The 27,907-nt window shown below is 42.8% G+C and overlaps 2 protein-coding genes across 2 annotated transcripts in view; both read right to left on the minus strand.

The window, feature by feature from the left end:
- Positions 1-267: 267 nt before the first annotated feature.
- On the minus strand, positions 268-2,787 carry nrarpa (NOTCH regulated ankyrin repeat protein a). Its single transcript, XM_074617475.1, has 2 exons — positions 2,646-2,787; positions 268-1,265 (listed from the first exon to the last, which is right to left on the minus strand). Exon 2 carries the CDS (start codon positions 785-787, stop codon positions 446-448), a length of 342 nt encoding a protein of 113 aa, XP_074473576.1. The 5' UTR covers positions 788-1,265; positions 2,646-2,787; the 3' UTR covers positions 268-445.
- Positions 2,788-10,912: 8,125 nt separating this feature from the next.
- The window catches only part of exd3 (exonuclease 3'-5' domain containing 3), a 52,332-nt gene continuing 35,337 nt past the window's right edge, over positions 10,913-27,907 (minus strand). Inside the window, exons 20-21 of the mRNA XM_074618080.1 lie at positions 12,071-12,137; positions 10,913-11,886 (exon numbers count right to left, since the gene is read on the minus strand). Of these exons, the coding sequence (XP_074474181.1) occupies positions 11,543-11,886; positions 12,071-12,137 (411 nt within the window). The 3' untranslated portion in view covers positions 10,913-11,542. The remainder of the gene's footprint in view (positions 11,887-12,070; positions 12,138-27,907) is intronic.

Genomic DNA, 27,907 nt, shown 5'->3' on the forward strand with positions numbered 1-27,907 from the left:
TGGGAGGTCATGGATAGAAAGAAAACTGGGCCATCTGCACTCTGGAGTCCAGACACACACACACAAGCAGACACTGTGGCTTCTTTTATAGAGGACAAGATCTAGTATACACATTCAAGAGGAAAGCTTTAGTACCAACAAACTCACCGAAATGCTTTTGTTATAAAGATGTTGAAGAAGCTCTGTGTGTGTGTGTGTGTGTGCGTGTGAACCAGAGTGCACAGAGGGCCCCGTTTGGTTTACAATGAGGGAAGATTATTGTGCAGGTTTATTTCTTTTTTTTTTTTTTTTTTTAATATATAATTTGGCACAACTATGTAATAAGATAATGGCAAGTTTTTTTTTTTGCTTTTACAAGAGCCTGGCTTTCCCAAGTGTGTTGCAGTTTCCACTATTTTTTTAATTTTCTTATATTTTTTTTACCTGACAGCAGAGAACACAAAGATCACCTGGCTCCAGAGGAGGAGTACTTGGCCTTGGTGATGAGGTATAGCACAATGTCCTGGTGGCCTCCGAAGGCTGCGATGTGTAAAGCGCTCCACCCTTCCCTGTTGGCCAGCCGGATGTCTGCGCCAAACTTCACCAGCAGTTTTACCAGCTCCAGGTTGCCGTCGATGACCGACTGGTGCAGGGCCGTTTGACCCTCCGGCCCGAAGGAGTTGACGTTGAACTCGCAGTTCGTCATGTTCTGCAGCAACGAGTGCAGCTCCTTGGTGTTGCCCTTCTTCACCGCCTCCTGGAAGACCCTCTGCGGCGCCGAGCAAGTCGACACTTCCGCCTGGCTCATGGTTGCAAGCTCGGCTGGGGGGCTGGTGGTGCTCGGATGGTGGTGGGGAACCAGTAATCCTGTTGAGCGTCTCTGATTTGATGCCACAGTTACACTGGATTATAACCAGTTATTAAGGCACTTTAAAAGGACTAAAACAGGAAAAAAAAGATCACTGTATATATCCCAAAAAGGACAAGAGAGGAAATAACACACTTGGTGTGCAAAATTAATATTTGAGAGATCCTAAAATCCCTAAATCATAAAAAGGGTGCTCTCAAGCGATCCAGGAGTCTCTAGACGTATAGTCCCCCTTCTGTAGCAGCAGCAGCAGCAGGTATAGCCTATAGCAGGAGATGGAGATGGAGACACCTCCGACTTCACTGGGGGGGAAATTGGAAGTCCACTATCTCCAGAGTTGCAGGTTTTCCTTTGAACGGTTCCTTGACCTGATTCCTGGCTACACGTCCCTGTCGCTGCTCATGTGTGGCCAGGGTGTCTGGGAAAAGACAAAAAAAAGACAAGAAAAGTCCTCATGAATCCCAGATTCCTGCACCAACAAACTGCCAAGGTGCGTTCTAAATCGCATACTTTTTCTTTTTACTTTTAGTACATACTGCAGCTGTATAGTGTTGCATGCAAGTATGCGTAACATTGTGCCTTTAGTACTATATACTGTGCGTTCCAATACCCATACTACCATACTATTTAGTATGCCAGAAAAAGATTTAGTATATGTCCCAAATACATAATATGTCAAATGCAGTATGCCAAAAATACCAGGATGTCCTATACTGCACCGGGTCACATTTTTGCAGTATGCAAGCCAGCATGCCTTTTCTGGCTATTCTGACCCACAATCCTCTGTGCAGAGGGGATACATGAGCAAGAGGGTCAAAGTTCAAGGTGCAATGTTATGAGTAAGTAGTATGCGTACTGCATGAAACAGTACGTACTTTGTAAGGGCAGCTGCAGTACGTACTAGAAGTAAAAAGAAAAAGTATGCGATTTGGAACGCAGCCTGAGAGAGAGACACCACATTCCGCCACATCCAAGAGTGAAGCCTCCTTAAGCACACTTTTACGCACAGCTACACTGCTTGATTTTTTTTTGTTTTTGCCACTAAAACATGTCTGGACAGTGGCGGCCGGCCAATAGAGGGCGCTAGGGCGCACACAAAGAGACACTACTACTACTACTACTTATAATAATAATAATAATAATAATAAAAATGATACAAATTGTCAATATTTGTGTGTTTTGAATATGGAAATACACCCAGCAATATGTGTCATTTGATTGTAATGTGATTATATTTTGTGTTAATAATCTGAATCTGTAAAGTAACTAAAGTTGTCAGATAAATGTAGTGGAGTAAAAAGTCTAATATTTCCCTCTGAGATGTAGTTGAGTAGAAGTAGAAAGTAGCAGAACATGGAAAGTAGAAGTACCTCAAAATTGTAATTAAGTGCTAAGTATTATTCTTATTTTATTCTAACTTTCTATACTATATACATCTATACTTTTGTTATTATACTGCTTATTTGCACCAACAAAACCAAAGCAAATTCCTAGTGTATACCTCTTACACCTGGCAATAAACACGATTAAGTACTAAGTTACATTCCACCACTGAATACATTTTATACTGTTGTGTTTTTTTAAAAGCATTATTTACTCATCCTGTTGGAATAAAATAATTGTTGATTATTTAACTGCAAAATGTGTTTTTGATACCTTCACTTTTTTGGGGGATTAAATCATACCGGGATGTTTGCTGAAATTGATTGGATGTGGCACCACAGCCCTACCAAGAAACATTTCCACCAGCAGCCAGTGTAGTCTTGAAATGTAATCCTCTGCAGAATTTGTGACTTACCTGTGACAGATGGATCCGTAGCTATAGACTATAGATAGAAACGATACAAATCCACCACTGGTCCTGTGTGCGTGTTCCTCCTCCGCGCGGTCCGTGTGAGTCTCTGCTCTGCGCTGCGCTCTGGGGGAAGATTTTACGCGTCCTTTATTTGCATGACAATGCCATCCCCAACAAGAATCAACTGTGGAGGAATGGGCGGAAACCAGGGGAGGTTATAGGCTGCCGGCTCGGTTAGTGGGAGGAGGAGGAGGAGGAGGAGGAGGCGTGGTCTTCTAAACGAGGGAGACAAAATGTTGCTGCAGAAATATTAAACAAGCCGCCTGCAAGCAATGGAGAGCTGATCTCCTGTAGAAGAGGACTGAGAGCCAGAGAGAGGCATGGTGCTGCCAGAGCTGTAAACCTGCTGAGAAAGAAGGCACGTTGTAAAAAGGATCATCCTCTGGATTAACATCAACAGGAAGCAAAAACGACCATCCAGACCTCTCCACCTCTCATTGACAGCGATGTAAATGAGGACAAAAGAGCATCGGAGATGATTTTTATTCATGCAAAACCAAAACGTCTGCTGAAAATACAATAAAATAGCCACTTTATTGAAGAAATACACATATAGCCTAATTTTACGCAATAATAAGGTGACATTCGGCCGAATTTTGGTTTTATTTTGACTCTCACAACAGGTGAAAATGAAAGAAACATCAGTACTAAATAAGATAGAACTTCTTAAAAGGGAAACAGTAATAATTGTCTTGTGGACTACACATAATATTAGTCAAAATGTTTCATTAAGATGTCTTTTTTAAAGATCCCATATTGTAAAAAAATTGATTTTCATGTCTTTTATATTATAAAGCAGGTTTAAGTGCTATATAAATACTGTGAAGGTATCAAAACACTCAATATACGGAGAAATACACACAGCCCGTATTCAGAAACTGTGTGTTTGAAACAAGCCGTTAGGATTTCTGTCCATTCGTGATGTCACAAATATACAATATTTAGACCATTTCACAGTTTTAAACGTAAACATACTAAATGTGTCCCAGTTTATTTACTGTTGCAGTGTATGTGAATGACATCAGCTGACATGAAGTAAACATGGACCCAAAATGACCAAAACGCAATTCTGTTGCCATTATGTGAAATGCACTAAAACGGAGCGTTTCAGACAGGATAAATACAGGTATATTCAGGCAGACAGTATGAGGAAAATAAAGTGTTTTTTGAACATTAAAGCATGTAAACATGTTCTAGTAGAAACCCAAAATACAAACATGAACCTGAAAATAAGCATGATATGGGACCTTTAAGTAAAGGAGCTCATTAACACCCAATCACGTTAAATGGGGGCAGTAAAAGGTGCTGATGATGACATGCTCTCCAGGAGAGGGTGTGGTTTACAGCTATCTGCTGCTGTTGGAGAGATATACGTGGTCTAACTTTTTCTCTGCAATGTCTCCCTGAGACGATCACTGCAGTGAATTTGAGCAACAAATATGAAAAATGAGCACAACGATGGGTTGCGCTGGTATGTGCAGCTTGTTCGTAAAAGGGCTATTTCAAAATCCAGAAGCCATCGGTGCATTTAAAGTTTTATTCTCCAAATGGTTACGGCTCAAGGGAGACATATAAATGTCGTTTTAAGAGTGTCTGTCTCAAAGTGTGAAGGCATCTAAAAACCTCAGAGAGCGCCTGTGTTCTCTCAAGACAGTGATTACCTAACCCTAACCAAATGGCAGCGACAGTAAAGTATAAACCACCAAACGAGTCTCCGAGTCCATCTAAAAACACCCCTGAGGAGGAGATTATAGGTGGCTGCTTGAATCATAAACGGCGGATATATTCCAGTTGTTTTAGACTGTGGGACTTGGAATAACAAAAGCCCTGCGCTACTTCCTTTTTGCAAGTGAAAAGAGGTGACGCTGTGCGCAGATTGACACGCTGCTCAGCTTCCCCCCACCACCACCGTGGGAACTGGGTGCCTGTGTGTGTGTGTGTGTGTGTGTGTGTGTGTGTGTGTGTGTGAAAGGCAGGGCTGAAGGTGGTGATAGATATTGATAGATAGACGCAGGGTTTGACAGAGAGAATGCATGTGAAAGTGACAGAGCAGGAGAAGAAAAGAGAAAGAGAGAAATACATGCAAACCACAGCAGGTATACAGCCTGCACATCTCAGCCTCCCTCGGGGCCGTTTGCACCGTTTGGCGTCCCCATATACTTCATCTCATCATCTGCGTAACACTTTATAAAACCGCTCTCCGCTCTGATGGTTTGGTGGCTTTCACACTGTCCTCGTTTTCCCACACTCTGAACTGTATACATTTTTGGCGCACGTCTGTGGGCATCTGTCTACATGCGATTACGCATCTGTGCGTTAGCGTGGGAGAGCAGACAAGCGACAGAGATCCCCCACATACAGTATCAAGGTCACAACCTGGTTTATTTAATCTAAAAATCTAAATCAAACTGTAAAACTGACTGGTGCCCTATTTTAGACAGAGCCAGTTTCATTACTTCCTATAATAAACACACGTGGAGTGCATTATCATGGTCATGGATGAGGTTTGTTTTTTAGACTTTAGCAGGCAGGTTGTTTATTAAAGTTCATGAATTGTGGCACCTGAAACAAATTTTAAGTAGGTCAACAACAGTTTTAAATAAATGTTAACTGGTTTATGAAACCATACGACAGTATTTATGCTTCAAGTTATGTTACCACAAAAACTAACTTAAAAATATATACACAATATACAGTATGCAGTTATCTTCTCTTGGTGGTCATCACAAGTTTCATCACAGTACGATATTATATCAATACTTTGAACAATACGATATTTGCTGCTATCACGATGTCTGCTACGATACAATTTCAATTAAATTCAGGGTGCTGCGATCGATATGAGACGATATCATATGCCCATTTAACACAATCAGTTACATCTATATCAACCCCCAAAAAAGTAACTAAAAATTGATTTGACAATTTTATTTCTGGGCTCTTCTGGACATTTAAATGAAAAACAATTTATTCTTTTTAATAACAAGAATAAATATAAAGTGGTAATTTTAAAATATAAAGGCATACACTAAAGATATTTTCACTTTGCATCGATGATATTGGAGCAACGATCATTGAATCTATACAGTATATCAATCCAGATCGATCCTGTAGAAGTGTGATGCAGCACTCCAGTGTCCCAGTATAGAAAAATAACAGATTTGTAGCAATGTCACCTCGTACTATATCTTTCTATATAGGAGCATTGTCATCACACACTGTCACTTACTAATCAAATCTATCTGTATTTTTTTTTTAAAGGACGAAGCGATCATGTAACTGGATTGCTTGGGTTCATTATTTTTTTATTACAGGACACCCTGGGGTGCTTTATGAAGGTTTAAACTATGGCAAAAGCTCAGCATGATCCACTTTTGTAAAGTCTGTCAGTAGCTTCAGGATAGTGTGTGTTGTAGGCTATACTGTATAGACTGTAAACCTTTGAGGCAAATCTGTGATTTTGGACTATATAAGTAAATTTGACTTGACTTTAACCTACAGTATTGTTGCCATAGTTATGTGCAAGTTAACATACCACGCACGCTGATCTAGAGCTGTGGTTTAACTATTGGCCTGAACTTTGTTTAAACCCAGTTTACAATGGATTTTAACCAGACACCTGCCAGGAAATCAGAAACACGTTTTTTCTGTTGGTCACTGATGGTTGAAGTTTAGATCTTAAATGATGGACAATAGGCCAAATAGTTTGTGTGGGAGAGACTGTGATTCATCTGTTTTGGACATGTTTGGGTGCATCTGCAGGTGACTGTTTGTGAGTCTGCGTGCTGTTTGTTCCTCTGCAACAAGTGGCCCACAGCTGCAAATGCTCCAAAAACAAAGACTGCGGCTGTGACTCATTTGTAGAAATGTGGTGAATACCTAACTGAGACCTTTTTACCGTAGGCTATACAGCAACAGATGTGTGCTCCTCTCTCTACAGTCTTTATATAACAACAGCATTAACCTGCATGGGCATATAGTCTGTAGTTCAAAACTCTCACAGTACATTAGGAAATTGTAAAGGTTACAGTTACTTCTTCAGATTTGGTATTTTTAGGGTTACTGAATGAATGGTGCAGAACATCTTCTGGAAAATCAGGAACATCTGTCCGCTATCAGAGCTCTGGCTGCAGTGCGTCTGGACACTTGGAAAACATTTGCACAGACCGCAGGAGCCAAACGTTTCTCCGATTGGATGAGTCTCTCCCCCCAAACCCTTTGGCATTTGCTCTCCTCTTTCTGTACCCCCCCAACCCCCACCACCACCACCACTTTGCTCCTGAGTCTTTCTTGGTAATGTGTGTCTGGGAAGCAGCCGAAACCAGATACAATCATGAGGCTGTTGTGTGGGCATACTTCAAGCAGTGATGAAATACTTTTTTTTTTTTTACAATCTCTGATTTTTCTCTTGGACGGGCCTAATTATTAACACAGCTGTGAAACGTTTAAAGCGACCACAAACGACGCATTCCATGCGTGCGTAAAAGCGCACGTCAATCAAGTCATAATTGGGTTTTGTGCAGTCAGTTCTGAGGGGTCGCCTGAGCACAGAGGCTGCTGCTGAAGGCCAATTCTCCACAAACATGGTCAAACAAAGATAATACAAAGTCTATTCTGGTTCTATTTTTGCAGCCATATCTCTGTTCTATTGCTGTGTGTTGATAAACAAGACGTGTTTTTTTTTTTTTCCCCCAGCGACCGTATGAGAGAACCCAGAGTCTCACACAGTCGGAGCGCCGGACAGATCGGTGCGCGCTGTGCCGAGTGTTGGCGCCGAGACCCGGGGCAGCCGGGGCCAGACAAGACGGGAGGAGCTCCTCTCCTCTCGTCCCGTCTGGAGATGTTGTGCGCATTCATGTCGCTGAAGAGGAGAGTCCAGATCGGAAAACTCACGCACGAAGGAAAAGCTGTCATGTAAAAAATGTCCATTTTTTTTATCATTACGATTTGGCAATATTGCTCTTTTACATTCATGCCAGAAGAGAGAGAGAGAGCGAGAGAGAGATTGAGAGAGAGAGAGAGAGACAGAGAGACAGAGAGAGAGAGAGAGAGAGAGAGAGAGAGAGAGAGAGAGAGAGAGAGTGACGTTGTACCAGAGGGGAGGGCCTTCTGAATCCAATTCATTCCGGGCACCACGTGTCCTCAGAGCGTGGGAAAGAGGCGAGCTTTTCTTCCCAGCAAAGAAAGAGCAAGGATCAAATAACACGGTGCTGCAGCAGAAAGCTCGCAGCTCTCTCTGCGCAGAGGAGAGGCAAGGGGCTGTGCCTCCGACCACCCGGACAAGACGCACAGAGAGGGGCTTATTTGGGAGCTATAGGGTGTCACCCATAGCAATAAAAGTACCTCAATGTTACTGTAGTTATTATACAGTTCTGCTACAAAAAAACGCAAGGCAATGTGCCAAGATTTTTTGTATTCCTGGATGTATATTTGGGATGACATGTTTTATATAAAAAAAATATCATGAGGCGTCTTGTTCAACTTTCATTTTGTGGATTTTTTTTTTCTTCTATATGATATAATTTTTCTATAATAATCAGGCTAGTCTCCCCTACAGAAGGATCTCAATGGCCATCTTCTGCTGGCAAGATCACTTATGCATCCAGTTTATCATCATCCTTTTTCTGCACCTGAAAGTCTGAAATTGAGATTTAATATAGTTGAATATAGTTGTTGGAGTTGGAAACCTGCTTCCCCATCTAAATGCATGAATGAAGAATAAATAAAACGATGAATGAAATGGCATTTCTTTGTGTTTAGTGCATTGTTAGAAAGTGGTACCACTACTATATGTAGTTGGTGAAATACCAAATATTTCAAACCTCTAAAACTCACAACAGGATTATCCTCAATATCTTACACTAAAACATTTAAAGCAGGGCTGTCAATCAATTCAAATATTTAATCGCGATTAATTGCAAATTAATCACATTTTTTTCTCTGTTCAAAATGTACCTTAAAGGGATATTATTTTTCAAGTATTTAATACTCTTATCAACATGGGAGTGGGCAAATATGCTTGCTTTCTGCAAATGTATGTATATATTTATTATTAGATATCAATTAATAACACAAACGACGACAAATATTGTCCAGAAACCCTCCCAGGTACTGCATTTAGCATAGAATAATATGCTCAAATCATAACATGCCAAACTGCAGCCCAACAGGCAACAACAGCTGTCAGTGTGCTGACTTGACTATGACTTGCCCCAAACTGCATGTGATTATCATAAAGTGGGCATGTCTGTAAAGGGGAGACTCGTGGGTACCCATAGAACCCATTTTCATTCACATATCTTGAGGTCAGAGGTCAGGGTACCTCTTTGAAAATGGCCATGACAGTTTTTCCTCGCCAAAATCTTTACGTAAGTTTGGAGCGCTATTTAACCTCCTTGACGACAAGCTCGTATGGTGGTTTGCAATGGATTCATTAGGTTTTGTAGTTTCATATGATACCAGTATGTTCACGGTGGTGCAGTGGTTAGCACTGGCGCCTCACAGCTAGAGGGTTGCAGGTTCGAATCCGGCTTGGGACCCTTCTGTGTGGAGTTTGCATGTTCTCCCTGTGTTAGCGTGGGTTTTCTCCACAGTCCAAAGACATGCAGGTTAGGTTAATTGTGGACTCTAAAATTGCCCGTAGGTGTGAGTGTGAGCGTGAATGGTTGTCTGTCTCTATGTGTCAGCCCTGCGATGGACTGGCGACCTGTCCAGGGTGTACCCTGCCTTCGCCCAATGTCGGCTGGGATCGGCTCCAGCCCCCCCACGACCCCTAACGGGATAAGCGGTTGCAGATGGATGGATGGACCAGTATGTTCACTCGAGCTTTAAAACTGAGCCCGCTACAACCTAAAAATCGCAAGTTGCTTTAATGCGTTAAAGAAATTAGTGGCGTTAAACTTAACTTTAACTTTGACATCCCTAATTCAAGTTTAAGAATAACTAATAAACATATATCATATAATTACAGGATGATCTGCTTGAGAACCTGTAAGTCGCGTAAGTCTGAGACCGTAATCCACATGATCTCCTTTGCCCAATCATTTTTGTTGTAACCTAGATGTTAGATTTTACCTATAACATCTGAGCAGCCGGTTCACATCCGGCTCATAATGGATGGTGAACATCACATTCACGGCCACTGACACCCACTTTTGTCACATTATTCTTCACAAGCGACAATACTTATAAAGTCCTCAGAGATAACTGCATAATTGATGGTGTGACGTTACTTACTCCAACGAAAAAAGGTTATGCAACTGGTGTTACATTACTTGCGTGTGGAGGTCCCGACCTGCCGTTCAAACGTGGGATGTTGAAAAATGTCCACTTCTTCCAAAGTCATTTGGTTAGATAACACCTCATTCCAAAGTCATTTCTATTTCCACAGCAGAAAGCTTAGCTCCCTGCAAACTGACAGCTTGGGAAGTTAATGATCCAAGAATTTCAGCTTTCACACATTAAAAGACTTTACATCTGTAAACTGGTTACTCATGATATGAGAATCAGGTTGCATGTTCTGGAGAAATGCTTTCAACTTAACCGTCAAAGAGGAGATGTAAATCATTGTCAAGTGTCACTGAATCATCCCGAGGTTCAAATCTCTGACTTCCCTCTGCAGCCGCTGTGATTCCAACACACTGAAAACACATTTACCTCAGTGATTCGCAGTATGACCTGTCTTTGGAAATCACTGTGGCTTTTTTTTTTTTTTTGATGCAAGTCATCAATTAAATAAAGTGCACATCTGGCTGTGGTTTGGGTTTCTTAAGTTTTTATGAGTGTAAAAGATTCTAACTCAGCATTCCAATGCAGTCTCGACAAAATGCACACCATGCATTTGTCCAGAAAACACCAGAACATCTTTAATTGCAGAATTTCCCACATTAGATCTCTTAAAACTCTTTTGGGGAATCTCATTTTCTGCAGTCACACAAATCCAATGTGAACAGAGGAAGAGGAGAGTTAAGGTATGAAGGGATTCAGGCGGTGTGTGTGTGTGTGTGTGTGTGTTGGGTTACTCTGTGACCCGTCTGCTCTTCAGCCTCGGGGCAGGAAACCCCCACACTGTTAGTGTTACACCTGACAGACATCAGTGAAGCTTATGATCTCATCAATCTGTCCACTCTTTTAGTCCGGTACCATCTGTTTTGCGAATTCTGAAACACATCAAATAGTACCCGACAGGAACGATTGTGACTTCTCACAGGTTATTAAATGAATGAAAAGCACTTTATTGATGCATATTCCAGCTAAATAATTAAAAATATATACACATGTAATGACAGAGAATGAAAAAATACAGTAGCACAGGCTGATAAAAAGGCCAAAGAACGAAAGTTCTGTCATCATTTAACTGCAACAATTGAAAAAAAGTTTTAAAATGTGTTCAACGGAAACAGAATCGTTTGATGATTTAATTCCCCCGGTGAGGGAAAGTTCTTGACGAACAATTTTCTCAATACGATCCAAACAATAAACCACCATAAAATGTGGTGCAACAGTGATTACAATCAATAACAAAAATAACCCAGACAAAACGCGATCATAGCGTGACCTGTCTTTGGTTCACTGACTTCTAGCAATAGATTTAAAACCATCGAAACTATATACATCTGTTTTTTTTTTGGTATGACTGTCAAATTTGAATACCAGATGGTTAACAGGAAATCAGATTATTTCAAGGGATATTTCAGATGAAATTCAGATGTGCCTCTTTTATAACCGTTATCGCGTAAATTAGAAAAAATCAAATTGGATTTCACGAAAGGGCGGTTCTAAATGTGTAAAACAGTATTCTGGATGTTTTTGAGGGGTAAAGTGCAGCAGCTCTACGTCAGTCAGTTCTGCTGTTCCGCTGCAGCCGATTCAGTGTCCTCGTGTGTTATGTGCAAGACGTCCTGAAACATGGAGAGGACGCGGCCGTAGTGAGAGCCTTCCCAGAACACCTTGCCACATCTGGTGCAGACGTAGAAGAGCGGTATCCTCGGCAGGAGGGCAGGGGGCACGGTGTGGAGCTGTACGGGCGCCCCCCCGGGAAAGGTCAGGGTGTCGGGGTCCAGCCCTGAGAGGGGGGCCCACTGACACTGAACATACCTGGGGATTTCAGGGGTCGCACAGGGGGTCAGAATGTCACTTCTCTGTTGTTGTGTGTGGTCAGTGTTGTCCTGGTCCGGCAGAAATCCTACAAAGAAAATACAGACATTTAATGAATTTATTCTTGAAATGTCAAAATGAAGTGAGGTTAGCCATACCAAGTTCAACACTACACTAAACAGAAGGGAAAATATGAACTAATGCCATGTATATACAGTACATACTTCTACTCAGTATCATAAGGAGTCCAGTAAAAGTGTGGTTCGACTGACCTTTCTGTTTAAGCATCCTGACCATGTCCTTCCTGGGCACCTCCGCATACTCATCACTGTTACACGCCTGGACAAACGGATGAAAAACGTCATTAGCAGAAGTGTTAAAAGAAGTGTTTTCAAGATCTTCCACTCATCAAAAATGTCATGGAGAGAAAAATATGAAGAAGAGGAATAAGAGGACATATGTTATATATACAGTATATTACAGCCTATTGAAATATAGATTAGTATGATCACTTCACAGTCGCTTGCAACTCCCATGTGCCCAACTACTAGGGCTGCAACTATTGATTATTTTCATTGTCAATTAATGTGTCAATTATTTTCTTAATTGATTAATGGATTAGTTGTTTGGTCTATAAAATGCCAATCAGTGTTTTCCAAAGACCAAGATGACGTCCTTAAATGTCTTGTTTTGTCCACAACTCAAAGATATTCACCCTACTGTCATAGAGGAGTAACAAAACCAGAAAATATTCACATTTAAGAAGCTGGAATCAGAGAACTTTTTCTTAAAAAATTACTCAAACTGATAAATTGATTATTTAAAAAAGTTGGCGATTCATTTAATAGTTGACAACTCATCGATTCATTGCTGCAGCTCTGCCAACTACGCACAAACCAAGTGTATGACACAAGATGTTGCACACAAGTTAATTAAGCAATATTTGCATCCTAATGGTCACTGGCAAATTACGAGGGCTGCCCCCTCTTAGTTGGTCGTTTTGGTGTTAGTCGACTAGGAGTTTCTTTGGTCGAGGACAGACCTTCTAATTACTTGGTTGTCAGTGTTCACACAAAGCCTGCATCTGAAACTATAGACACTAGAGAGGCCGGAGTATGCTCGAAACAAAGTAGTTGTGCGACGTCTGAAGGCAGAAGTGTGTATAGCTGTTCCAAGCAGCTACACCCTAAAGGCAAGGTGAAAATCCCGCTGTCATAGAGAGGCGGGAGTCGTGATAAAACAGCTCAATTAGGGACAACAGCGCACATGTTTTGACGATCTTTCCTCGAAGGCATTTCTGGCGTTGCACTTGTTTGTACATATGAAAGGTGACAGAATTAGTTGTGTGAACAAAGAGCTTGAGAGAGAAATTAAAACCCTGACTAATGTCTGACTCACAGTTCTGCATACCTGTTTGTGCAGGTTTGGTTTTTTGAAAACTACAAAAATTGTTGGACAGCCTCCCTCCAAGTCTGACGCAAGAAGCGTGTGGGGGGGCGGTGGGTTTCTTACATTGTTTGACAAAACACACTGAGCCCTCAATCCTAATGGAGTAGATAGTGACTTTTATCAGTCACATAGCAGAAATCAATCTCGGAACCCATCGGCGATTGATCTGACGACGGATAAGCCTCTGGGGGCAAGGGGCTATATTTCTGGGGTTTTAGTGTAGCCAGCGGAAATCCGGGCCAAGACCAATCCTTTTTTCGTGGTGCTCATTGTTTTCCAGTCCGATTAGCAACTTGAGATGTGTCACTGGAATTGGAGTTGAGAGATGATATGTATGATTGCTTTTTCTTCCACAAGTAGCCAGTTTAAGCTAATTTTAAACCAATAAAAAGCGAAATCATCGTCAGACGATAGCAGGTGGGCTCCCAGATTGCATTTTGGCCCAATGCGTTCCGCCTCTTTTGCTTGCCGCACGGACGGTTTACCTGCATTCAACCAAAGCCTGCTCGAACGTGATTGGTAAATGCTACTCGGGCTACAAACGAGCTTCCGATACCAAAATATTGTCCCGTTGCCTACAGATTCTACATGTGAATGCAGAATCTGTTTATAGAGATTAAGCAGACGTGTGTGTGAAACTGTAAGGCTACATCCACGTGTGAAACGTGTAAAACGATCTTTGTCCGGACAAATGTTTTAGGGCCGTTTCAGAATTGATCTCCGTTCATAGTACCACGCCTGAAAATGCACATCACATGACCATTCACGTACACTGGGCATGCGCGTGCCGGTGTAAACAGGAAACAGTGCTGGACACAATAATTGATGTAAAGCGCTCGAATAATAGCTTGCCTCTTGCGCATGTAGGCAGTAGTAGCATTATAAAAGGCAGAATTTAACTGCGAAACAGCTGCTAGCATAGACAACAAGGACAGCGACGCTTGTAACTCGTAATCCATGTTGAAATTAACCACTGGTGGTTTGTTTTCTTCTTGAAAAGGTTCATATGATGGGGTGTGCAGATCAGGGAAGGACACGTCATGACTGATAATACCCAAATCAAGAGTGGGTAATGGGTGTCTGCATCATCGTTTTACTTACACAGAGTCATCAGCGTTTTCAAATGTCTCTGTTTAGGGGCTCGAAAACGCTGGAGTAGTGTGGACGCTAGGCATAAACGTCGCAAAAGTTATGCGTTTTAAAACGAAAATGTAGTTTAAGTAAGTGTAACTTTACTTTAGTAACGCTATGGTATCAATAGTGACCAGAGTTCACCTTTTCAAGTCGTAAAGTGTCAGACCTTTGTTAAAACCAGGTGTAGACCGGGGTCTTAGAGCATGAAAACCTGTGTTGACCAATTCACACACAGACATTTTTCCTTAGTGGGTGCTTTGGCGTGAAAGGGGTGCTACAGAAAGATCAGATCAGTGTGTGAGTGTGTGTGTCGAGAGAGCGTTTACGCCTCACTAACGTTCACATGGCCATGCTGTCCTGGCTCTTCATGGTGAAGGTGGTAACGGTCTCCCATGGTGGGACATTAGTAACCTCTTGTTTGCCGGCCCCTAACGTGCGCACACACACACACACACACACTTGTCTGTAGGCCGTCCTGACAGCATGTCAGTGCTAAAAGCCTTGTAAACAAACCTGAGCTCCACCCAGCAAACAGCATTCCACTTAGAGGTGGGCTGTAAATCAAACCACTCCAGTCGCTCACTTAAAGCCAGTTTGTCTCTCTTTATCCAGGAAAAGTTTCGTGAAGACTGCAAAATCGGGAGCAGACACCCACCCACCCAACGCAACAGTGTGTCCTCTCCTATGTGTGCACATGCAGAGCGGTGTTTGCCTCTGCGGTAACTGAGGTCGGGACGGGAGAGAGCGGCTAGACAGTGGAGGTGTGGGAATAGCAGAGGTGTCATCTCCTGTGTTGTCTGTGGGAATGAAGCTCATCTCTCCCTCAGTACACTCTGTATTCTCCTCTTTGTATTCTGCCTTACACACACACACACACAAATTCACCACACAGACACAACACTTTACAATTCGCACACTACAGTGCGCATAAACCGCATGCATACAAGTGCTCGCAGCGCATACACATGGCTCACGAGTGCGGCGGCAGCCAGGAAAACAGACCCAGCTATTTGCTCAGCTCAAAGTTTCCCAGAGTAGAGCAAGCCAGAACCTGCTCTGAACTCTCAAGGCTAAGCCACGGACGGGCAGGCACGACACGCACACCGTCTCGCACACACGCAAACCTGGATGGAAGTAATTCTGTCCATAATTAATCAAAAAGCAGCTATAGTTACAAATGCAAAGATCCTGCAGAGATCTAATAGACAAGTAAATAAAGCAAAGGAGTTATGAAGATAGTGAAATTACAAATACAAAAATGACAAATAACAAATATGCATTCTGATGGAAATGGACATGACAAAACAAGCTTGGTCAAAGTGGTGAGGTCCTGCGGTGCCTTATGTTTTTAATGAACACAGATGGTAGCTCTGAGCCTTCATTTAAGATTTGAAGACGGCTGATTTCTTGGCTTGCTGCAGGACATGAAGATTTTTCCACGGCGCCACTTAACTACTGGAGTTTTCAGTTGTCACAGAGAGCCCGAAGGAGCGCATGATGGTGCCTCCTCCGCAGCTCCTGCATGTCTAGTGACACAGAAAGCATTAGACTGACAGTGTTGTCAAACCAATCATAGCTTGGCATGTTTGCACAGGCAAAAAATATCATGTTTGTGATCATCAAGAAGCACGACATGTGGCTTCCGTCACCACAGTCTGGAGTTTCTGAAGTTTTTATAGGACCGGCGCATGCGACATGGTCCACACTGCCATGTTATTGATTGTGTTTTAAAAGACCCGTCCTTTGGGTGCACGTCTTCTCGAACCGCAACGCACAAGCTTCTACCAAGCTGCACGTGAGGATACTGTTTTTTCCTCTCAGTTCGACAGCATTTGCAAACAAATTATTTTTTCAATACTGGCTTTAAGTCCAGTTCTCACTTGGTGTTCTTGCAAGTTAAAGGCCACAAAAGAGCCACCAGCAAACATAAGTAAAACCATTTTTCTTATAGGGCTGTCAAAGTTTACGTGATAACATGTTAACACTAATTGTTTTTTCACCACCAATTTCTTTAATACATTAACGAAACTTGCGATTTTAAATTTACCTCTTAAAAATCCGAGGGGCCACCGTCGGGCCCGGCTGCTATTTGATCTTTCGGAGGTTGTAGTGGGCTCAGTTTTAAAGCTAGAGTGATGATACTGGAATCACACAAAACTAGAAAACCGAAGGAATCCATTGGTACCAACCATGTCATACTAGCTTGTCGTCATCTTGTCGAGAAGGAGGCTAAATAACGCTCCAAACTTATGCTAAATTTTGCCGAGGTAAAACTTGCATAGCCTTTTTCAAAGGGGCCCCTTGACCTCTGACCTCAAGATATGTGAATAAAAATGAGTTCTAGGGGTACCCACCAAGCCCCCAGGAAGTGCGCCGGTCGACGATCTGGACTTTCGTAGTGGCCAAATGGCGATAGAGATGTCTGTAACTCAGCGGATAATTTTTTTTCAGGTGAATCAACTTCCCAGTACGAACACTTTAATAGCCCTTATTTAAAAAAATTAAGTTTTTATAGTTGTAAAATGCACTAATAGCTGAATCCAGAGTTATTTCCCTTCCTCCGTTCATGTGAATGAGCGCAAGCCGTGACGGCGGGGACTCCGTGACCGAGTCACGTGACCGAGCGGACGCAACTGTCCCAGTTGCCCAAGATCCGGCAAGATCTGGGTACTTTTCCAGACGGAAGTCGAGCCATTTATGCTTCATGCGCCAATGAGCAACTCTCATAGGAATGACCGGGGCCCCGCCTCCAACGCTGTATCCAGTTCTTTTAATACATCCATGGTACCCACGAGACATGCCTTTACAGACATGCCCACTTTATGATAATCTCATGCAGTTTTGGGCAAGTCATAGTCAAGTCAGCACGCTGACACACTGACAGCTTTTGTTGCCTGTTGGGCATGTTATGATTTGAGCATATTTTTATGCTCAAATGCAGTACCTGTGAGGGTTTCTGGACAATGTTTGTCGTTGTTTTGTGTTGTTAATTGATTTCTAATAATACATTTATATGTACATTTGCATAAAACAAGCATATTTGTCCACTCCCATGTTGATAAGAGTATTGAATACTTTACAAATCTCCCTTTAAGGTACATTTTGAACAGATAAAAAAACGTGTGATTAATTTGTGATTAACTACGGACAATAATGCGATTAATCAAAATTCAATATTTGAATCGCTTGACAGCCCTAGTATTTCACTCTACAAAGTCTTAGGCAGTTGTTACATTGCTGCATTTCCTCACTCCGTCTGTCTTTTGTGCTTTCTGTGTTTTTCAGGGAACCTCCTGCATTCTCACACTCCGTGTGGCCGCGCCAGAGAAAGAATGCTCCTTGCCGTGACAACAAAGGCTATCTAAAAGTGTGATACTGTGTTTCAAAGGATGGGAGGTGGTGGAAAAAAAGAGAGGAGAAAGGGGGATAGTGGAGAGGAGGTAGGAAAGAGGGAGGGGGGTGGGAGATTTTCCCCTAACGTTCTCAAACACACACACACGCACGCACGCACGCACGCACGCACGCACGCACGCACGCACGCACGCACGCACGCACGCACGCACGCACGCACGCACGCACGCACGCACGCACGCACGCACGCACGCACGCACGCACGCACGCACGCACGCACGCACGCACGCACGCACGCACGCACGCACGCACGCACGCACACACACACACACACACACACACACACACACACACACACACACACACACACACACACACACACACACACACACACACACACACACACACACACACACACACACACACACACACTGCGCTAGCTCTGTAGGCAGCTCCCATGGGAAAATCCTAGACCAATCTCAAAAGGCGGTGCTTTTAGGGCCGATGTAGGTCACATGGTCAGAGCAGCCAATTGGGAACCAGTGATTTGATTCAAATTGTGGTAAGTCAGGTAAGGGGGCAGCGTGGGAACTGGAGAGAAGACGAGCGAGAGGGGAGGAAGAACTGCACCACCGTTTTCCCTTTGAAAATGTTGTCTTTTCAGTCTCAATGTGAATTTCAAGTCAAAGTTAAGGTTAAAAATACTTAATTCCGCTGTCCAAGGTTGCTGTGGTCTAAAACATATACACAGTTTATAAGAAATGGACATCTTTTTCTAGAAACTGCAGTATTCCTTCCAAGGAAAGAAATTAAAAACACCAGAGATTCATTGTTTGCTCCCATCATCGCATGTCTGTGACATCCTGCCATCTTTTCTTCCCTGTCATTCTGTAAATTATGTAGGTCCATTGAAAGTGGGATGGCACGCTGAACTGGAAAAAGCAGCCTCATACTACTTCAAAAATGATGAGTAAGGTGGAGCTAACTGGCCCAAAGCATTAACCTTTTTCTCTGCTTTCCCACACAGTCCCAAGGTCATGCTAGGTGACTTGAATTCCTTCCAACAGCGATCGACAATCTCACACATGGATTTTTTACTGACGGATGCAAACTGTGGAAAAGTGACCCGTGTTAATTTTCTTTGGCCGGGCAGAAGGAAGGAGAAAGTGTGGAGAGAGTGGAAACATCTTGCTTCATTTAGCACTCCTCCACTGAAAAAGCTGACATCATTTCAGTGTTAATCATTAAATCAAGTTATCTTTGAGTGGAGAACAAAGCCGGGACAGCAGCCGTCAGTCTGCAATGTCAAACCGGTGACGAAGGAAGTCAAAGAATTCTCTTTACTGATAAAACAGTTACTCATAAATATGTTGATTTAAAATTAAAGAGGCAATCTTGTGGTTCAGTGGCTGCAACATCCTACTATGGTTTTAATCTAGGTCAAATTTTTTTATTTTTTTACTCTGCAAACAAGCTAAAGGTGTTTCGATTTTGAAACGCAGCCAAACTGAGGTGAAGTTAGACATGCACAACCGCTCTTCTCATGTTGAAAAAAACTAAATGATAAGATGAGGGTGCATGGGTAAATAATTTAGTTTATTCAGATGGGCCATACGGGGGTTACTTGATGAGGTAAATCAAATTTATAAAATGGGTAGCTAAAAATCAAGCAATCCGATTCGTTCATAGTCATAACACAAATACCCACATACCACTGCTATGACGTCTAATTCCTTTGCACTTTCAGTATCACTCCGTGTCTGAGAAAAAAACAAACATTATCATCATTATGATCACTTCCTCCAACGCGGAACATGTACAACGCACAAAGTAACAAAGTTAGCTGATAAAACCGGCTTTGAAATGGAATTTATTTATGGTTAACATCTATGGAGGAGTGGATTGAGGTGTGTCCATCTCCGGAAAAATTCCACCTGACAAACGACATGCAGCGCTACGTAAAGAGGAGGTTCCACAATGTTGCCCAGAATATGCAAGCAAGCAGGAACGCAGCAGAAATACAACAACCACTGCCTCCGCAGCGCCACGATTCAGCAACTATCTGATGTGGGTCTTGACACAAGAGAGATTATAGCCGTAAGTGGGACCCAGGGCTGGCTTAAGGCATAGGACATATAGGCGGTCGCCTAGGGCAACACCTTCTGAGGGGCTCTAGCCGCCCTCTAAAAAATTAAAAGAAAATAATGAGTAAAAGAAAATGCAGGTGGGCACCCTTCTTCATTTTCTGCATTGAAGCAAAAAATAAATAAATAAATACATTAAAAAAAGTGGGGTGGGGCTCCAAATCCAAATTTCGTCTCGGGCACCAAAAGAGCAAGAGCCAGCCCTGGTCGGACCGAAGACAAGCCTATTTTATTGTGAACATTATTATTTATTGATAAAAAGCTTTTTAAATCGGAATGTGTATATAACTTTCATATTGCTTGATGACCGTTTTATAAAAGAAATAGGGGCGTTGTTCGGCCCGATGCGACACGGAGGGATATCACATAATCACAGCATACCACGGCCTGTCGTAGCCTATTGCTTAAGTACAATGTAATGGTCAGAGAGACGGGATTCCACAAGAAACATGGGGAAATACAAATTATTAACAGTACAATATGATTAACACAGATTTCAAAGAAAGAACTAAGAATGTGTACAGCTAGGTAAAACTTTCTTATAACTCATATTACTATTCTTGTACTGCACGTGCATTTTGTTAATTTTTAAGTAGTTTGATACATCCTTTTAAAAGATAAATTCTTCCTGTATACTGTATGTAAAAACACCTAGAGTAGGGGTCACTTTTCTGCTGCAGCAGGAGGAGCATGAGGGGAAACACTGCAGTAACCTACTAAATGTACTTTCCCACAGTATCCTGAGGGTATCTGGCCAGTGTCTCAGCCTGACAGTCTGAGGTAATTACCAGCTCTGTTAACTAACCATTACCACCTGACAGCAACCTGAACTTGGACCACAGCAGAGCCTGTCTGGGCTTGACATCACACACACCTTCCTCTGACTCACACACACATGCACAAACATACACACTCGCACATACTTCGCAGGCATGCAGAAGATGTAAAAACTCACAGGCAACTCTCTCTCTCTCACACACACACACACACACACACACACGCACGCACACCCTTCCCTGACTCACGTTGCACCCACTCATTTCACCTGCAAGTCACATTATTTCCTTCCTTGAATTTCCCAGGGATGCATCCAGTTGTGTTAAATAGAATGTGACTGCGAAAGTCTGCGGTTCATTTTATTTTGTGCATACGTGCTGCATATGTAAACAATATGGAAATTGGCAAGCATAAAGACGATTTTACGAAACCAGTGAACTTGTTTTCAAATCACCGACCCAAGACAGATGTGCTATGGTTTTCTATGTCAAGTCGCTTTATTATTTCAACACTACTTAATTGCTCCTTGTGCTCTACTCTTTCATTTTCTCTGAGGGTTGCGCCAACATCCATTTCTTATTGCCAATGAATAATTTCTCTGACTTTTCTCTTTGAACAAGCAGGTTTAGAGCTTAAATCGACTTCTCTCACTTTATGTTTAAGCTTCAATCTCTTCTTAATCAAATAATTTGTGTACTAAATATATGAAATGCAGCATCTACTTGCTTATACAGTACAGTAAGACTCGTCATTGAAGTCGTTGTATTATGTTTTTTATTTTTAGACATTAGAGACACTTGCATGCTCATAAAAAGCTTTACATGGTTGACTTCGTTAACCATGTAAAGTTTAGTTTTGTATTTATTCAGCCCGTTCTCACGAAAAAGAGTATGAATGTCACGATAATGCGCAAGGCATTTAGCGCTTTTCTTGCAATTTGCGTGTCATTTGTACGCAATTTAGTCTCTACTGACTGCAATGTAAACGCTCCACAGAAGTATGCTAAGCTCAGAGCTAGAGATGTAGAATATAAAGCGAGAATGACTTCTTATCTTATGTGGGCGGGAGGGGAGGTGGAGGGGTCCAACAAACACACGACTTTGAACCAGGAGACCGGTGATTTGTTTCATAAGATACGTAAGTGACGTTTCTCACATTTTTAGTGACGTTTCTGACATATTTGTACTTATGTTACGTTGTTTGTATTATATAGATTGTTTCATTCTTACCACACCCTTAATCTGTAACAGGTCATCAGTAGCAACACAAGATGAGGCACAACCATGCATTCATGTCTCTGCCCGTCGATCGATAAGCCCGGCTCCCTCACTCTGTTTAACTCTTGCTCAATCCCTTTTTGTTTCTTTCTCCCGTCAACTTTGCTTTCCACTTTCGACCATTTTCTCACCCTCCACTTGGCCTCAACATTTCTGCCTTTTCTTCCGTCCCTTAGTCCCTCTTCATTGGAGCTCACTAAAAGGGGTAATGAAGAAGATAATCGTCTAGAGCCTAGCAGATAACAGTCTAGCCGTCACACAAATAGCACTAATGCTTTCCCTTGGCTTGGCACAGTCAGCTCATTCTGTTTTTCACCCACTCAACCTTCAACCTTAACCTCCATCTCACTCTCTCTCCAACTGAACCTATGTCTTCTCTCTTGTTCTATGTCTTGCTTGAAGCTCCCATCTACCCCCTTCCAGTGCTCCCTTCAATCTCCCTCTCTCCTTCTCTCTAGTTGTCTCTCACCTCTAACCTCTTTCTTTCTCTCCATCTCCAAGTACTCTTTTTTTTCTCTCTCTTCAGACGCCAGATAGCTGGGGCCGGTCTGAGCCAAACAGCTGAGGAAAACAGCGTACTGAAAAGGTCCGTTGACAATGCTGCTCACTGGGCAGTGGCTTTTGAAGAGGGATAAAAACGGCTCATCTCAAAAACATAAAAAGCTGGATTAAACCGCCAGCCAGCCTCTATTGATATGTTGCTTTTTTGAGTTAAAATTAAAACAGCCAGACTAAACATTCTGAGTTGGAGGGGCAATGTGATAGGCGGCACATGACATTCAACACTTGCCCTACTGTGCTTTTCAATTGTAGTAGTTAATTCCCATGTCAGTGTCGGGCTGAGTTGGGTCACAACGGAAAATTGCTCTGTGCTTCAGACGGAGCAGACCGGCCAAAGGTGAAACAATTAGTCCAATAACTGATAAAACAGAAAATTAATCTGCAACTATTTCAACTCTCGATTAATCGTTTCAGTCATTTATTAAGCAAAAAAATGCAAAACTTGTACGGTAGCTCATCAATTGTGAGGATTATCAGTTTTTCTTTGTCTTTTAGGACCGTAAACTGAATATCTTTGGGCGTTGGACGATACAATTCTCATGTTTGTAGATGTAATGATTGATCGATTAATTGAGACAGTAAACAGCAGATATACTGAGTTGTATTTGCATCCCTAATCACACGAAACTTGCCAAAGATTCAGAATCTCCTTACAGATCCTAGATGTGTAGATTATCTCATTAATGTATGAGCCAAAGAGAAACTGTTGTAAAAGTACAACAAATGTATTCAGAATCACACTGACATTTGTAGCAATGCAAAGGACTAAAAATCCATCCTTACAACATGACTTTGCTCAACAGTTCACTTCATTTGTCTAGACAGCTATAAGTCTTTTAAAAAAACAAAAACAAATGAATGGGTAGAAATATTTAGAAAGCAGAGATTGCTGCTAAATTTTTTTTGGTAAAGACGGCATTAAAAGGAAGCGTTGGTAGAAAAATCATAGCTAAGGGACATACAGTAAGTGATCATGTATTGTGTGTGTTACGATGAACATTTTTCATGGAAGCTGTAGTCTTTCGAAGGCTAACAAATTAATCGGTAACATCTGTTAACATCACTAAGGGATCAAATCCTAACAGCAAATGCTGTAGTAGATTGTAATTTAGTAGAATGGCAATTGACCCTTCACTAAAGCCTACAGATCACAGTGTAAAAGTGAACCACCACATCACCTTGCGATCGACACTGTTCCTGTAAAGCCGGAACAGAGAAACTCCTTCCAACCTCTCCAGATAACAAGTATCACTATTACATGGCCCCAGGCACAACGTTTTAACCATGACTGGCTCGAAATCCACAAAACCAGCCTGAAAATAATGAGAGTGCATGAGAGTCTATGGAGCAAAGCCAGATAGTTGTCAGATCCTAGTCAAAGCTGGCCAATGCTAGAAACCCTTAATGAGAAATTGCATTAAGTTACAGAAGTTAGAGAAACAGTGGCGAGCCTAGGAGTGACGTAAGGACTTTGCTTCTCTATTAACTGTAACAGCAGGTCCAAGTCCATTTAAGCACTCTCTGGTTTGAGCCAGAGAAATAAAAAATAATCCTTGCTGGTAGATTCACACATGAAACAAAACCGTACTCTGAATTGTTCTCACAACTTATTGAACAAGGTTAAACTTCAAAGAAAACTTTACAAACCCTGGGACCCATCTCTGCCTGTTTCCATTTGACTGTTGAGGAGACAAATGGTGGGGTTTTTGGCACTGTCATATGTGCAATAAAGACAACTGGTTCTCTCAGATATAAAGCATCCATGCAACTGTCACTTAACATTTGTCTTTTCGAGGCAGACGTGGTGCTCCAAATGTCCCCCCCCCCATTTGCCTATACAGTGTGACGTTTACACACGCTCACACACTAAAACTGTCTAAATATGCTAATTCCTCCCGAGCCTTCACTGAACCCATTCAACCTTGATATTGTTACGACATCCGCAGCTTTCCTCGACATGCGCTAACAGTTCTCAAACTGTCATTACACACACACACACACACACACACACACACACACACACACACACACACACACACACACACACACACACACACACACACACACACACACACACACACACACACACACACACACACACACACACACACACACACACACACCAAACTGAAATTCCACCCACTCAACCTGAATCCATCAACCTGAACTACATCTGCACACACACAGACAGACAGACAGACAGACAGACAGCGCCGTCATGGGAGAGACAGTGGCAGATTCCTTTGCTCAACGTTTATCGCTGCTGGCGCATATTTCACCCTGCAGCCCCCCCCTCTCATTTTTCCTTTTTTTTTCTCTCATGTCTTCCTGATGTAAAGGCATGCAGGCACGCAGGGAATGTTATTGTAATGCAGAGTGATTCATCCAGGACTGTAAATATTGACAGTGGTGATGGTGATGGCTGGTCTGGTGTGTTCTCTCCTGAAGAGCTACGAGTGAACGGAGAGGATACAACTCTCTCACATGGCTTTTTGACAGACAAGGTGTCAGGCGTCAGGTTGGGATACCGGCAAATCATTTTACACACTGATCGGCCTTCAAATTGGCTAATTCTGTGGCTTGAGGCACACACTACTGGCCAGATTCAAACAGGTGTGGGCTGGTTTATTTTCTCATCAGCAGAATCCCAATGAAACAAATATGGTCTCTCTTTTTGTTGCAATCTGAGAAGTGGGCAGGCAAGTTATACTTTCCGCGTACGTATGTGAGGGTCCGCGTGACGTAAAGTTCTTCATTAGAGGGTGTACTCGTAGGCCGGCAATTGGTTTAAGTGGTAGCGTAGCGATCTACTGTGCATGTGTGAAACGTGTCCTCCAAGCAGACAGTATAAACAGAACTACTACTCATCCGCGGTGTCCGCAGCTGTCCATGTACGCGTCCGTTTGGGAGTATAACCGAGGCTTAAGTGAAGGATAACTTTATCCTTTCGTGTGGGCAAAAAAAATTGCATCATCTTGTACATAATAATTTCAGACACAGCAACAACACCCCAAGCAGCATGGAGCGCAATTGAGGGTCCATGTGATTTAAATTTGTGTAAGCATGGACTGTACATGCCGACAAGCATCCATGTATGCAGACACCTTATCATGTAGTACACATAGAAATGCTTGTGCATCCGCTGTCCGCGTCCCTTTTTGGACTATATCTGCAGCCATCATATACTCTACCAGTCTTAGTTGGGACTAAACCAACAGTGGGAGAGTTTGACATATTTACAATCAACAGTTACCAAAGAAAGATCAAGGAGGCCATTCATTCACATGCAAAGCAGAAGGCAAATCCTCGACCAGCAGTTACGATCTCCCCTCCAGATATGACCACCTGTTATCCTGTGACTAAAGGCCCTGAGACACCAAGCCAAGGCTGTCAAACAGTTTGAGGCCGTCGGTGAGCGTCTTCAGCCTAGTTTTTGCAGTGTGTCCCGCAATGTCGGCTCTAGTCCGCCCGTATCTGCACAACGAGTAAAGTCAAGAGGAAAAACACAGAAGGCTTTTCTCGTTTTTCATCTTCATCTCATCTGATCAATACACGGATATTTCCACAACGACACGGCGGTCTGGAATGAAGCTAAGTGGTGAGTGAGATGGGTGTGAAAATGGTCAGCATTGGCAAACGGCACTTTATTTCATGTACGTATCATAACGACGGCTTTTATATCCGCCGTCCTCGGTCTTCCGGTTTCCCTTTTTGAATGACAAATACAGACTACCGCCGCCTGCTGGTAGGGAGAGTTATTTCATCTCATGCAGATGCACAACGTACATGGTAGTTGGCCGTTGGCTGTAGTCTTTGCTGTGTGGTCAAGTGCAACTTTTTGGCCAAGACAAAGGCGATGTGAGGCAACGCAACTGGTGGCATTCGTCGCTGCTAGTTCTTTGATATTGAGTTGGTGTGTCTGGGCCTTCAGGTCCTCAGGCTCAACTGAGACAGCTCCATTCACTGAATGAAGACCATGAAAAGTGGTTGAGAGCTCCATAAGCTTGTAAGAGTCCTTTTAGGTTAGATTTTTTTAGTTTTGATGTATCGACTGAACTTCCATACTCACATTTTGAAATTCAATTATCGGGGTGATTAAAGAATGAACATTTGTTCAAAATTGCAAATATTTCTTTCTCCAATTAAGTACGGAGTTTTATGTAAGCATCAAATTCCCAATAGGCTCCTTTAGCCGAGCACAACAACTGAGGAGGACACTAAGAACGGGTAATAGTTAGGTAATTAGGTACATTTACAACTAATTCACACCCAGAAACCCACCACATTACATTTGGATCAATACCTCAGCTGATCAATAAATGGGTTCAAGAAGAAAACATACTGTCTGTGCACACCAAAAAAGCTGGTATCTATCTCAGAAGAAAGGATAGTGAGGGTTTTTACAGGGACCACAAAATGACCAACTGGTCCATGAGACAATGGAGAGATGCTGAGGAAGATAGCAACATCATTACTGCTTCAAACCGTTCTCAAGCCACTGCTGAGTTGTGGAGTGAGTGGACAGGCTATGGGAGGGTGAGATAAAGGCTAAATAACAGAGGAAAAGGCCTCAGGGTTAAGTGGCAATAATGATGCAGAATGAGACATCAGTGTGTGTTCAAACTCACATCAAAGTGTCTCTGGGAGTCTTGTTCATGTCAACAGGAGACACGGAAGAGGAACCCAGCATTAAAAAAACGCAGAGAGGTAGAGGGGGAGGTAAAAAAAAAAAAAAAGAAGAGAGGGAGGGGTGTGGGGGTAAAAAAGGAAGCAGTACACGATGATGAACAAAGGCTGAAGGGAAAGAGAGGACTGAGGTGGAGGAGGGTAAGGGAGGTTAAGGAGAAGTGGGTCGGAGGTGAGAGGTTGGGGTATTAGGGCAGAGGAGGGGAGGGGAGAGGGGGGACTCGCGGTAAAGGGGTTCACCTCTAGTGTGAATGCAATGAGGTAAAACCTAAAGAAAGGACGATGGAGAGAGTTCCTGTGTCATACACCCTCTTTAATTCCACCCTTCCTTCCCTCCCTCCCTCCGCTCCTCTGCCCCCTTCCCTTCCCTTCCCTCCCTCCACCGCTGCTCCCTCTCTGCGACCGGCCCCAGCAAATTCCCTAGGGCCAGGGGCAGTCCCCTTTCAGTCTCCAGTGACACAGTAATTAGAAGTGTGGGAACTGAATCCGTCCCTCTTTCTGAGCCCCGCACTCCCACCCGCACCCCTCCCTCGCTCGCTCCCTCCCTCCTTTCGCTGGCCCTTGCCCCCCCCTTTTACCAGGTCCCGGCTCCTACCCTTCCCCTCCACTTCCTTTGCCACCTCTCTTTTTTGCACCCCACCTCATCTCTCAATCTCAGGAAGTAGCATCTACCCTCAGAAAGACGACTCGCACGAGGTCAGAAAGACATTATGTTTGACCTCATCTGAGG

This window comes from Sebastes fasciatus, chromosome 19 (assembly GCF_043250625.1).
Source record: "Sebastes fasciatus isolate fSebFas1 chromosome 19, fSebFas1.pri, whole genome shotgun sequence".
Classification (NCBI taxonomy): domain Eukaryota; kingdom Metazoa; phylum Chordata; class Actinopteri; order Perciformes; family Sebastidae; genus Sebastes; species Sebastes fasciatus.